Source organism: Nicotiana tabacum, chromosome 10 (assembly GCF_000715075.1).
Source record: "Nicotiana tabacum cultivar K326 chromosome 10, ASM71507v2, whole genome shotgun sequence".
Lineage (NCBI taxonomy): Eukaryota > Viridiplantae > Streptophyta > Magnoliopsida > Solanales > Solanaceae > Nicotiana > Nicotiana tabacum.
This window is the reverse complement of record NC_134089.1, coordinates 81,470,927-81,483,156: the sequence shown is the minus strand read 5'-3', so window position 1 is coordinate 81,483,156 and position 12,230 is coordinate 81,470,927. Positions and strand designations below refer to the sequence as shown.

General features: G+C 38.3%; 1 protein-coding gene across 1 annotated transcript; it reads left to right on the top strand.

The window, feature by feature from the left end:
- Window positions 1-220: 220 nt before the first annotated feature.
- LOC107825531 (uncharacterized) lies at window positions 221-2,258 on the top strand. Its single transcript, XM_016652407.2, has one exon. It carries the CDS (start codon window positions 259-261, stop codon window positions 1,099-1,101), a length of 843 nt encoding a protein of 280 aa, XP_016507893.2. The 5' UTR covers window positions 221-258; the 3' UTR covers window positions 1,102-2,258.
- Window positions 2,259-12,230: the final 9,972 nt, after the last annotated feature.

Below are 12,230 nucleotides of genomic sequence, written 5' to 3'. Positions count from 1 at the left end.
ATTAGGATTTAGATTGTGAAATTTGGCGTTGCTCCAACACACCGTAAAAATCTCTGCCGACCAATAATTCTAGCTGCGATTCATTCCTTCCACTTCGCGAACAAGTAAATTCTCATTTTTTAATTTACGTGCTAATCTAATGTGTTTAGTTTATCGTGTTCCTTCGAAACCTCTTTATATATGCGTTCTCTCCGAAGAAAAGATGTTTATGTGACAGGGAACTTCATTTATAGATTGAACCCTGAAAAGTTCAGTACTATGGAAGCTCTTTACTCTAGTGTCCCCTACTGGCTAGTTGACCACCCAACAATTAGCAAATTCGAGTGGAAACAAGGCCACACTTTTGGTTCCTCAATACTATTCCTCGCTCTTTCGGTCTCTATCTACTTGTCTCTCACTCTATTATCTCTTCGTTTCGCATCACACCTCCCCACCCTATCCGCCACCATTCTCCACCGCATCACCGCCGTACACAGTCTTATCCTCTGCCTCCTCTCTCTCATCACGGTCGTCGGCTGCAGCCTCTCTGTCCTCCACCAAATGCCACGTCATGATTGGAAATGGCTCTTTTGCTTCCCACCCAATCACACTCATACACGTGGACCCGTGTTCTTTTGGTTTCACGTCTGTTTCCTTTCCAAGATTCTTGAATTCATAGACACCCTTTTAATCATTTTAAGTAGTTCTAGATCAAGGCGACTCTCGTTCCTTCATGTGTACCACCATGCAATGGTGCCTGTTCTTGGTTATCTTGCGATCTACACTTCTCAGTCGATGCTCCATATTGTAGTCATCACGAATGCTTCAGTTCATGTTCTAATGTACGCCTATTACTTCCTCTGTGCAATAGGGAAGAAGCCATGGTGGAAGAGGTTGGTAACAAACTGTCAAATTGTTCAGTTCATTTTTGGATTTCCATGTTCAGCTATGATGTTGTACTATCACTTTACTACTAAGCTTGGGTGCTCCGGTTTTGGACCTTGGTGCGCTTGTATTGCTTTTGATGTTTCGCTTTTGGCACTTTTTCTTGACTTCCATTCCAACAACTATGGCAAGAACAACAGGAAAGGTCATGATAATAAGCTGGAGAAACAGGCATAACGTCCGTTCTTTATTTAGCTGCCAGCAACTCTATTTAGCATCATGGACGACCATGGTTATTCTGCAGGCTTATTAGTACTTCCATTTATTCACATCCTTGTTTTCAGAATGCGATTCATTGTCTTGTTCCAAAACGAATTTTTCTTATATTCTTTGACGGGTCCAGATCAGCTCCAGTGCATAGAGCTCCAGTAAATCTCAATGCACATTTAGATGGAAGCCAAGTGCCCCTATGATAATTTAATGGCCAGATTTCATCGTCTGAACTTTTTTGCTAAATAGGAAAAAAAATGTAGAAACCGAACACAAAGTAAAGGAAAAGCTCGCTATTTTGATTTTTTCACTCCAAATTCAAAATCAGATTCACTGGAAGAATCTCAAATCAATTGTATTTCTTTGAGCTCACTAGGTTTTTAAAATGGGTAAACAAAGAAACTAAGCTTCATTTGACATTAAATTGAATGACAATCTTAATAATGAATATTGTAGCAGAGAAGAAATTTTTTTTGTGTGACACCCATCTTGTCTGTAGTATAAAATACAGTATAATTTTTTTTCTCTACAACATTTGCTCTATAGCTGTACTAACACTTTGAAGAGGTTCTTCTTAAGAAAATAAGGTAGGTCGCCATTGACAACCTCCATGCTGTCATCATGGAAGTAAATACGATTGGGTATCTTTCAACTAAGAGCCCATTTGGATGAGCTTGTTTTAAGTGCTTTTAAGCCAAAATAATACTTAAGTCATTTTGTAGTGTTTGGATAAAGTAAAAAAGTATTTTTAAGCACTTGTTTTCGGGCTAAAATGACAAAAACAAGCCAAAAACAAAAAGTTAAAATTCCTAACTTATGCCTTAAAAGCTATTTTGGTTTAAAAATCACTTAAAACAAGCCCATCCAAACGGGCTCTAAAATTGTTCCTCGGGAAAAACAAAACAAATTCCTTTTCAAGCTAGATATGAAAATGGGAGCTAAATAATTTTGTTGGCAAAGAATATGCTAGTTCCTTGTATTTTCTTTCTTTGTTCGGAAGGACAGATAAGAGTTTTAGATGAATATAAGAAAGAGATGAAATTTGCCCATTGAATTATCATAGGGACACGTGTCTTCCATCTAAATGTGCATTAAAATTTACTGGAGCTTTATGTAGTGGAGCCGATCCGGACCTTCTTGGACAATGCAAGTGAATTTTAACAATTTGTTTCAATTTAACATGATGAAGAAGATTTTTTGCCCTATTTTCAAGATTACTGGTTTCACTTGTTATTACTAATTTAGTAGTGACTGGTGCTTGCATAGCAATTTAACATCTATGTGCATGCTTGTTTGGCATAGAATAATGGTTATCTGTTTTTGGCATGGATGCCATGTTCTTGCATTATCATGTACATACATTATTGTAGAAAGACTAGTCCCAAGTAGTTAGAGTCGGGTAGAGGATTCTTTCTCGAGATCCTTGTGATTCACTTATAAATCTTTTTACGTACGTTTCGAACAGATGATATATTTATTTCATATCAGCTTTGAAAACTCTAAGTCTTAGAAGCTCATGATTTGTTCTACCGGTCCTTGGGAAGTTGTATAAAAGTTCAGTTATTTCATCCCTTATTTTCTCGGTAAATCTCATTTGAATTAGATTATTGTTAATTGGCCTGCCTAGCAGGTTGGGTTAGTTTCCATCATGACTAGTTGGATTTTGGGTCGTGATAACGTAACCTCGTAAATCATGCTAGAGATTATGTGTAGGTTTGATTTTCCCTCTTTGGACATGATACTCATTGTTGTGTAGTGTCACCGTCTAATTTGAGTAGTACTTGTACACTTCGCTCATGCATACACTTTAGCATGCTATTTGATCAGCACAAAAGAATGTGATTTGATATCCATTGACTGTATACATGTATTCATATATCTGATTTTTGTATTATTGAGTGGTTGACAGCACGGGAGTTGTCCGTGCGGGTTGAGTTGACTATGACACGTGAGTTGTCCGTATAGCGTGTTGATAAGGATTCATACCCCTAGGGTTATCCTCTCACGTTTCTTCTTGATGCAGTACACACGATTATGGAATACTGATAAGTATTTGAATTTATGTATCTTCTCTCTATGCAAACTCCTTTGATGTATACATGATTTACTGCATATTTCCTCTATATGCTACTTCTATGGTTGTATATATGCATTGTATGCATATTTTCTCTATATGTTGTTTCACTTGATGAAGTGATACACTATATATAACTTCTCTATATGTCTCTCTCCCTATAATTTGACTCGTATATTTACGCATATCTCCCCTATATGGTAAATTGTAATCCTAGTTGATGTTCATGTATATCTTCTCTATGTGCACCTTGAGCTTTATCTGTAATTGTGCTTAGACTCTAGTATTGGTTTTTCGTATTCGTATGTATTTATGATTTGTACAGAGTTATCAAGCGAGTATCATTGGTGATTCTTGTCACTACCACTTCATGGTTAGTCATATGTAACGACCCGACCAGTCATTTTAAACTCTAGCATTTTTGTTCAGTAATTTGAGACTTTGAGTGGCTCCATATGATGCATTATGAATTGTGCGTATGGTTGGCTTCGATGTTCGAGAAGTTTGGGATTGATTTAGAAGAGTCATTCTCAATTTGGAGCGTTAAGTTAGAAGAGTTGACCAATGATTGACTTTTGAGTAAATAATCTCGAAATCAGGATTTGAAGGTTCTTACAGGTTTGTAAGGTGATTTTGTACTTGGGTGTTCGAGTTGAGTATCGGATGGTACGGGAGTGATTCAATGCTTATTGTTGAAAGTTTGCATTTAGAAGGTTTTTGAATTTGCTAAGTTTGACTTAGAGTGGACGTTTATGCTATCGAACTCCGGTGGTGTTCGAGGACCTTGAATTGGTTCATTTAGTTGATATGAACTTGTGTGTAACATTTCATCGTAATTCGGAATGTCTAAGTGTTATTCGGACGCGATTGGCGAACTTTGAAAGTTAAGAGAAGAATTTTGATGTTATTTGTAGCATTTTGAGCCCGTAGATAAATTTGGATAAGGTATTGGCACTGGATTGTATGATTGGGCGGGGTCCTGGGGGCCTCGGGTGTGTTTCGAGGTGGTATCAGACCATATCGGAGTGTTTTACTGTTGTTGGTTCTGGTTTTGCTCTTGGCAAATATGGTGGGAAGCACACATTCATGATGAAGGATTTTGGTTAGGAGGTCATTTGTGCTTCGCGTTCCCGATTGATGAGCCGTGTTCACGAAGGCTTGGGGTAGTGGTGTTTAACATTCGCGACATGGAGGTCGTGTTAGTGAAGAAGAAGCTAGGACTGGAGGCTTGCCTTCGTATTTACGAAGGCATGGCTGCCTTCGCGTAATACTGGCCTGGTAAGGCATTGCGCCTATGGGCCTATTTTTGCGGTCACATAGAGGTTTTTTGGGTAGAAGCATACTTGTGCTTCGCGAAAGCGAGGCACATGCCGCGTTCGCAAAGGGTAATGCCTATGCACAACTTATAAGTTGGAATTTTGGGATTTCTTCTTTTTTTCATTTGGGATCAATTGGAGCTAATTTTTAGGCAATTTGGAAGGGTCATTTCACCTATCTAAGGAGGGTGAGTGTTTCTAACCCACGTTTTATTATTTTTCATGAATATTATGAATTCAAACTTGTAAATTCATGATTTAAGGTAGGAAAATGTGGGATTTTTAGAAGATGGTCTGGAATGGTATTTATGAGTTTTAACCATTGATTGGGCATGGAATTTTGAATCAGTTATATATTTGAGTTCGTGATGCTATAGGTAATATTTATTTTCTAAAACTTCTGAAATCTAAGCACGTGGGCCCGAGTTTGACTTTGTTGACTTATTGTGTGGGGGTTGAGAGTTGTTTCTAATAGTTAAATTATGAGTTTTGATTGGTTTGCACGTTGTTTGGCTAATTTCAGATTGTTTGGCATTAGCTTGAGGTGTTAGAGAGACGTTGGAGCCGATTATTGAATTTTGGAGCAAGGTAAGTCTCCTGTCTAACCTTGTAAGAGGGAACTTATCCCCGTAGGTGCTATATTTTCTACATGCTATGTGTTATGGGAGCTACGTACGTATGAGGTGATGAGTGTCCGTGCGTATGTTAGAATATAAAAAAATGTCTTCAAGAGACTAACAAAAATTTCAGCAATAATAAAAGCTAAGGCTTGGAAGGAGTTGTCATGACCCAAAATCCAACTAGTCGTGATGTCACGACCCAAAATCCAACTAGTCGTGATGTAACCTAACCCAATCCGCTAGGTAAGCCAATTAACAACTATCCAATTTAATGAGATTTATTAAGAGAAGAAATGATAGCACAACTGTTTTTATACAACAAATTTCCCAAGGGCTGGTAGTACAAATCATGAGCTTCTATGATTTAGATTTTTACATGACTGAACTGAAATAAGTTCAACAATTGTTTGACTGTAAATGAACAAAATTTGAATCTAATGATACCAAGGACAAATGATAGCCATAACTGGAACGCAGGTACATCTTCAAGTCCAGCTCAACATCAGCATCCAACATCTGCACACAAGGTGAAGAAGTGTAGTATGAGTACAACGGATCCCATATACTTAATAAGTAACAACCCTAACCTTAGGTTGAAAGTAGTGACGAGATGGGACATGGGTCATGTTCCAACTCTAATAACCAGCCACAGTTCATAACAATATAATAAAAAATGTCTCAAGAAAATAACTCAGAGATAAGATGCTCAACTCGTTCGCAGTTACGGAAAAATAGACATGCTTTTCAAGTATAACAGTAAATTCCAAATCTTTCACCGAAAACCCCAATATCATATGAGTAAGTTTGAAAACTGTGATTTCTCCAAAAACCTTTCAACAATAAATAAGATGTTTTATTTTCAGATTGCATGAGGAAAATACATCTCTATGCCTACATGTCAATATGTAGGTGAAATCATGCATGCCCCCAAAATCGGGCAGCAGAAGGAATAACATCTCTATGCATGTATCTCAAGTACGCATGTCAAATGCAATGTATCTCAGTGATGAACTCATGTACTCACACTTTCAGCGTACTCAATCTCACTGTCTCATATTCTCTCTCACCATGCTCAATACTCAGCACACTCAGTCACTCAGCACGGTACAATACATGCGCTGCAGCGTACAACCCGATCCACATATAGACATAAGGCCTATTACAACGTGCAACCCGATCCACACACACACACACACACACACACACACACACCATATATATATATATATAGCCATAAGGCTTGTTGCGGCGTGCAATCCGATCTATATATATATATATATATATATCCATAAGGCTCGTTGCGGCGTGCAACCCGATCCACATATATATAGCCATAAGATAACAGTACGACACTTAGGCCCCAATTCAGTCACCAATCTCTCCAGTGTCTCGGGCTCACAACGCTCATACTAAGCAAGCCTAAACAATGATGCGAGATGTCACAATGCACAATATCAGAGACTGAGATATGATATGAAATGATAAATGCGAATAAGTATATAACTACAATAAAGCAAATAACTCAACAGCAAAGAACGAACACTGTGGGTCCCAATAGTGCTAGTATATAGCCTAAACATGATTTCTTACATAAATTACAGTTCAAGTGCTCTAACACATAATGTACAATAAAAATTCAGATAAGATAGCTACACAGTTCCATGGAATCGACTAAATCACCATTTCTACGATGTACACCCACACACCCATCACCTAGCATGCACGTCACCTCAACATCAATCACATAACATGCAATTAGAGGTTTCATACCCTCAGCACCAAGTTTAGAAGTGTTACTTACCTCGAACAAGCCAAATCCAATACCGAGCAAGTCAAATGATGCTCTAAAAATGCCATACCGCACATAACGACCTCCGAAAGGTTCGAAACTAGCCAAAAGCGACGCAAGAATATCAAATAATGCCTAAAGAAATAATTCCAAATAATAATTGTCGAACCTTTAATCAAAATCCCAAAGTCAACCAAAAAGTCAAATTAGGGCCCGCACCTCCGAACTCGATAGAACTCACATAATCCGACAACCCATTCAATTACAAGTCCAACCATACTAGTTTTACTCAAATCCTACTTTGAATCGATATTCAAAGATCAAATATTCGCTCAATTAAACTTCGTAATAAACCCTCAATTCTCTTTAAAATTCACAACCTAATTATCAAAAACGAAGATAGATTCACGAACTATAACCAAAACCGAGTAGAAAACACTTACCCTAATTCATACGGTGAAAATCGCCTAAACAATTGGCCAAATCCGAGCTCCCCAACTCAAAATATGACCAAATGAACAAACCCTTGATATTAAATATTCTTGCCTAGCTGTTCATCCTCGTTTCAAGTGCCAAATGATCCCAAAACTCACTTTTGATGCCTCTAATGGAATCACACGATGAAATTATAGTCAAGTTAGGCTTTTGAATCACTCCATTTGACTTTATAATAAAGGAGATATGTTGGTTTCAATATTTAGAAATAGTGCCGATCTTTAAATACGAAGTCAGTGACAATTTTGTAACTAATCTGAAAAATCTGGCAACCCGATTCTTAGTAAAATGACCATAAACTCCTCATACGATATCTAAATTCGACTATTCATTTTATATGGCTCCGTAATTATGATACAGATCTAATACTTAAATCAAAATAGAAATTGGAGCTTATTTACTTAATGTGGTACTATTTATGCTTAAAGAAACGACGTCGAAACATAAAAAAAAGTGATCGCAACACAACCCAAACATATCCGAAGCTCACCCGAGCCCCTTGGGACCCTATTTGAACATACCAACAAGTCCCATAACATAACACGGACCTACTCGAGGCCTCAAATCACGCATAACAACATTGAAACGGCGAATTGCACTTCAGATCAAGCTTAATGAACTCTCGAACTTTCGAGTTCCAATAACTCGCGCCGAAACATGTCAAATCAACTCAAAATGATCAAATTTTGCACACAAGTCCAAATGACATAATGAAGCTATTCCAATTCCTGGAACCTCAATCCGAATCCGATATCCTCAAAGTCAACTCTTGATCAAACTTATGAACTTTCCAAACCTTTAAATTTCCAACTTTCACCAATTAGCGCCGAAACCTTATAGAAATATCCAAATGCAAATCCGGGTATACGCCCGAGTCCAAAATCACCATCCTGACCTAATGGAACCATAAAATCTCCAATCCGAGATCAAACACTAAAAAGTCAAACTTGGTCAACTCTTACAACTTTAAAGCTTCAATTATGAAATTCATTCTTCGAAATCAATTCTAAATTACTTAAAGAACCAAAACCGCCGATACACACAAGTTGTAATTCATCCACTGAGCTACTCGTGCCTTCAAACAACCCAGTGAAGTGCAAATGCTCAAAACGATCCGTCGGGTCGTTACATTCTCCCCCACTTATACGTTCATCCTCGAACGTGGCAAGAGTTGTTGCCAAACCGTTAAACCGCCGTGTAACCTTACCATATACATACCCGGGGGTGATCCCAAATCAATCTATTCAATTTAGGCCCGACAACATAACATAACTGAAGATCATTACTTCAACCCAAGCCCGTAAACCACAAAATCCAATTTCCAACAGCCGAAATTTCCTACAAGACCCAAACCTCACATCTACACATTGTATAAGTCTGAACGAGCTGTATCAAGCCATAAACATAACCTAAGATGTAATCACATGGCATACCACATGACTCGCATACTCGTAGAAAAATTTTCGATCACGATAGCTGCTCAAAACAACCCAATATCAATAATAAACCTCACATCAAACAAACCTTGTTCTAAAGCCTTGGTACACTGCAGATGATGAAAGAAACACGCAGAAACTCATAACTATTCATCAGATCAAAAAGTCATGGAACTCCCCCTCATTCGACAAGAACTATAGCAAATTTCTAAGTCGATCAGCGTCATTATCCTTGCAAATTTACCTCAATCAAATCCTATAGCACCCATTCTAGATCCGACGACCTCATTTTATCAAATATCAGCTACTCTATTGACATGCCACACCAATACTACCCAGAGCCACAAACCGTGAAATCCGTGCACCAAATAGAACTGCACCATGTGTGCATATAACCAACGGATCACAACCCCTCGTAGCATAGAAGGATATCACATAGAACACATCAGATCACGAATAAGCTCAATTCTATATGAATGCCACATACCTCAACAATAGTAGTACGTGGCCATCAAATCTCACCCGGTGTACCATACACATCCTCACTAGACCTACTAAGGGCTCCAAAATCAACCCTGGCCATCCATAAATAGATAAATAACCCCCCGAAAGTTCACGATGACTGAACCATAACACATACTATCATTTGGTTAGCTTTGTCCACATCTTCACAGTCCACAATCACGAAACAATCTACTTTTGAGAACTCCCATAAAACACACGAATCACCTTATCTGAACCCAACTCCACCGCCCGAATGCCTAAGACATCTCTCATGCACGATCATCCCACGAGGAATACTTCCCTAATTCTTCCGTGCCACATAGTAATATATGAATGTCAGAAGTCGATTAACCAGGAGAGTACTGCAATACCAATGAAGCATATGTAAATCAAAACACAGTGTGCCTTCTAAATTTGCACCCATCTCAAGAAATACCAAGTAGTAATGTCATTCATCCAGGCATCTAAAACCGTCCATGTTGCCTAAGAAGTCATGACCTTCCTTTAAAACTGAATCATGACCTTGCACACGAAAAATCTTAATCCCATACAATGCACCACATCAATCATGCCATCATATGAAAAGTACGAGGTCTCATAATCCACGATGAGTCACTAGTAGAATACATACTCAGTTAGTGAGAAACCTTCCATTTGATATCATCTAGGAGAAAATTACATTATGCAACATGCTTCTTATGCCAGTAGGAATTACTCATCTCGAACCATGGTAGAATCATCGAGAACACATTGGAATTTATTTGCACATAACCAAGCTAACATAACCGAATTCCTCTAACTCAACCAAGCCAGGCAAGTCGCCAAAACCCAAGAGCATTGCTACAAAACAAGTCTAGAAACACATCACAATAAGTATTCAAGGAACTGATCATACCCAATACCATAGTGATCCAACCTACTACCAAGTTGTCCTATTTCTCCAAATTCCTTCCGAATTACCCTTAAGGTGACACTTCTCCTTGCCAGAACACCACGATCCTTAACCAAAACTCACCCCACGAGATCCTTGAATAAAATCAACCACCCTAAGGCCCACAAGTCTCCATATCCCCCCTTAAGCACCCCAAAAGCACCACAACCGGGACACCCACTCTGAAGAGACATTCTTTGAGTCTAAAGTCGTTTCATTCACCTTCTTATTATTGAAATGTATAATCCATAATGATATAGAAATACCACGAGTCTCGATACCATCTAATGTAAATCACAAATTCTAGCCATATACAAATTCGAAAATTCTCAATTGCTACATATAAATCTTGAACCCACCAGAACCGTCTTGAAAGTTATTTACTCTACTCAAATCTAAATTGCACCACCCAAACGGGTCGAACGACATCTGCCCCATTAGAACAATAACACCCCAAGAAGTAATCCACACCTAAAAAAACATGTAGATTCCTACCCCGTGCGCACTACATCCCTCACAAATAACCACTCAATCATTCCATGATCACACATACCCATAGTGTGTAATACAACCAGCATCCAGAAATTCCTTTACTCGAGTCATCCTCGAGCTTAACCTCTACAAGTCATATCCGATTCACAAGTATGCCTCAAATCGAAACCAGTACATCACATAACCATTCATCTAAATCGCTGATAGCAGACTCCCCCAATTAGCTCAAAGCCATAGATAAATACACATGATAATTCACGCCCATACTTTATTATAGCCATAATGCCGCAGTGAGATTCAACTAAATCTTTCGTAAACTCATGTAACACAAACCCACATAATACCTCAAATCATCTACTAAGCTTGCATTCGCCCTCGTAACGGTCAGGTCAACCATTACAACCGGTCCAACCTCAAATTGCACAAACATAGCCCATTGGTAGGAAAGGAAAACTCCAAACAACATTATAAGGGGTCATAACTCACCTACTTAGCCTCAAACTGACATCTCTCTATACCCTTTCACAACCATAACTACTACACAATTATTTAATCTTCCCAAGTCTGAACTCATCAACAAGACATGAAAATCTACTTCATTCCACAATTAAACAACATGAAAAATATTTCAACACTCTCATAACTCAAGACTATATGTCGCATCAAGACAGAAATCAAACACCCAATAGTCTTTTTCACATCTCAAGAAAACCCTTCTCATCACATTAAAACCACTTGAACACATTCCGCCATCACATTATACTCATCATATAGCCATCTAGCCACTCATCCAGCCACAAATTCCACTCATAGGGACACTACTAAAAATATAAGTTCAAAAGCACGTGCTCACACAACCAAAATCCTCGTGCTCAAGCTACAGTCAAAATCCGGCCTCAAGTCCTCTAGACTGGGCCATCATCAGCACATAGAAATCATATCTCGCACCTCATCCATGGAATCATAAAACAGTGATGCACAACTGATACCGAGCGTTTACATGCGCATACGAATGCGTGGAAGAAATTCAAAGAGTTATGCTTCAAGCTGAAATAATTCTGCACGATAAGGAAAGAAAGATGGGAAGTTTATCCTAAATGTCTTGTAGCCTCTCAAAGATAGGTATGAGCGTCATCATACCGATCCGCAAGACTTTACTAGACACTTGCTCATGACTTGTAGAACCTATGAACATAGATAGAGCTTTGATACCAACTTGTCACGACCCAAAATACAACTAGCCAATTTAATGAGATTCATAAAGAGAAGAAATGATAATACAACTACTTTTATACAAAGAATTTTCGAAGGACTGGTAGTACATATTATGAGCTTCTAAAATTTAGATTTTTACAAGACTGAACTGAAATAAGTACAACAACTATTTTAATGTAAATGAACAGAATTCAAAGCTAATTCTACCAAAAACAAGTGATAGC

Coding starts and splice junctions, on each gene's coding strand:
- LOC107825531 (XM_016652407.2), top strand. CDS start 259: ATGGAAGCTCTTTACTCTAGTGTCCCCTACTGGCTAGTTGACCACCCA.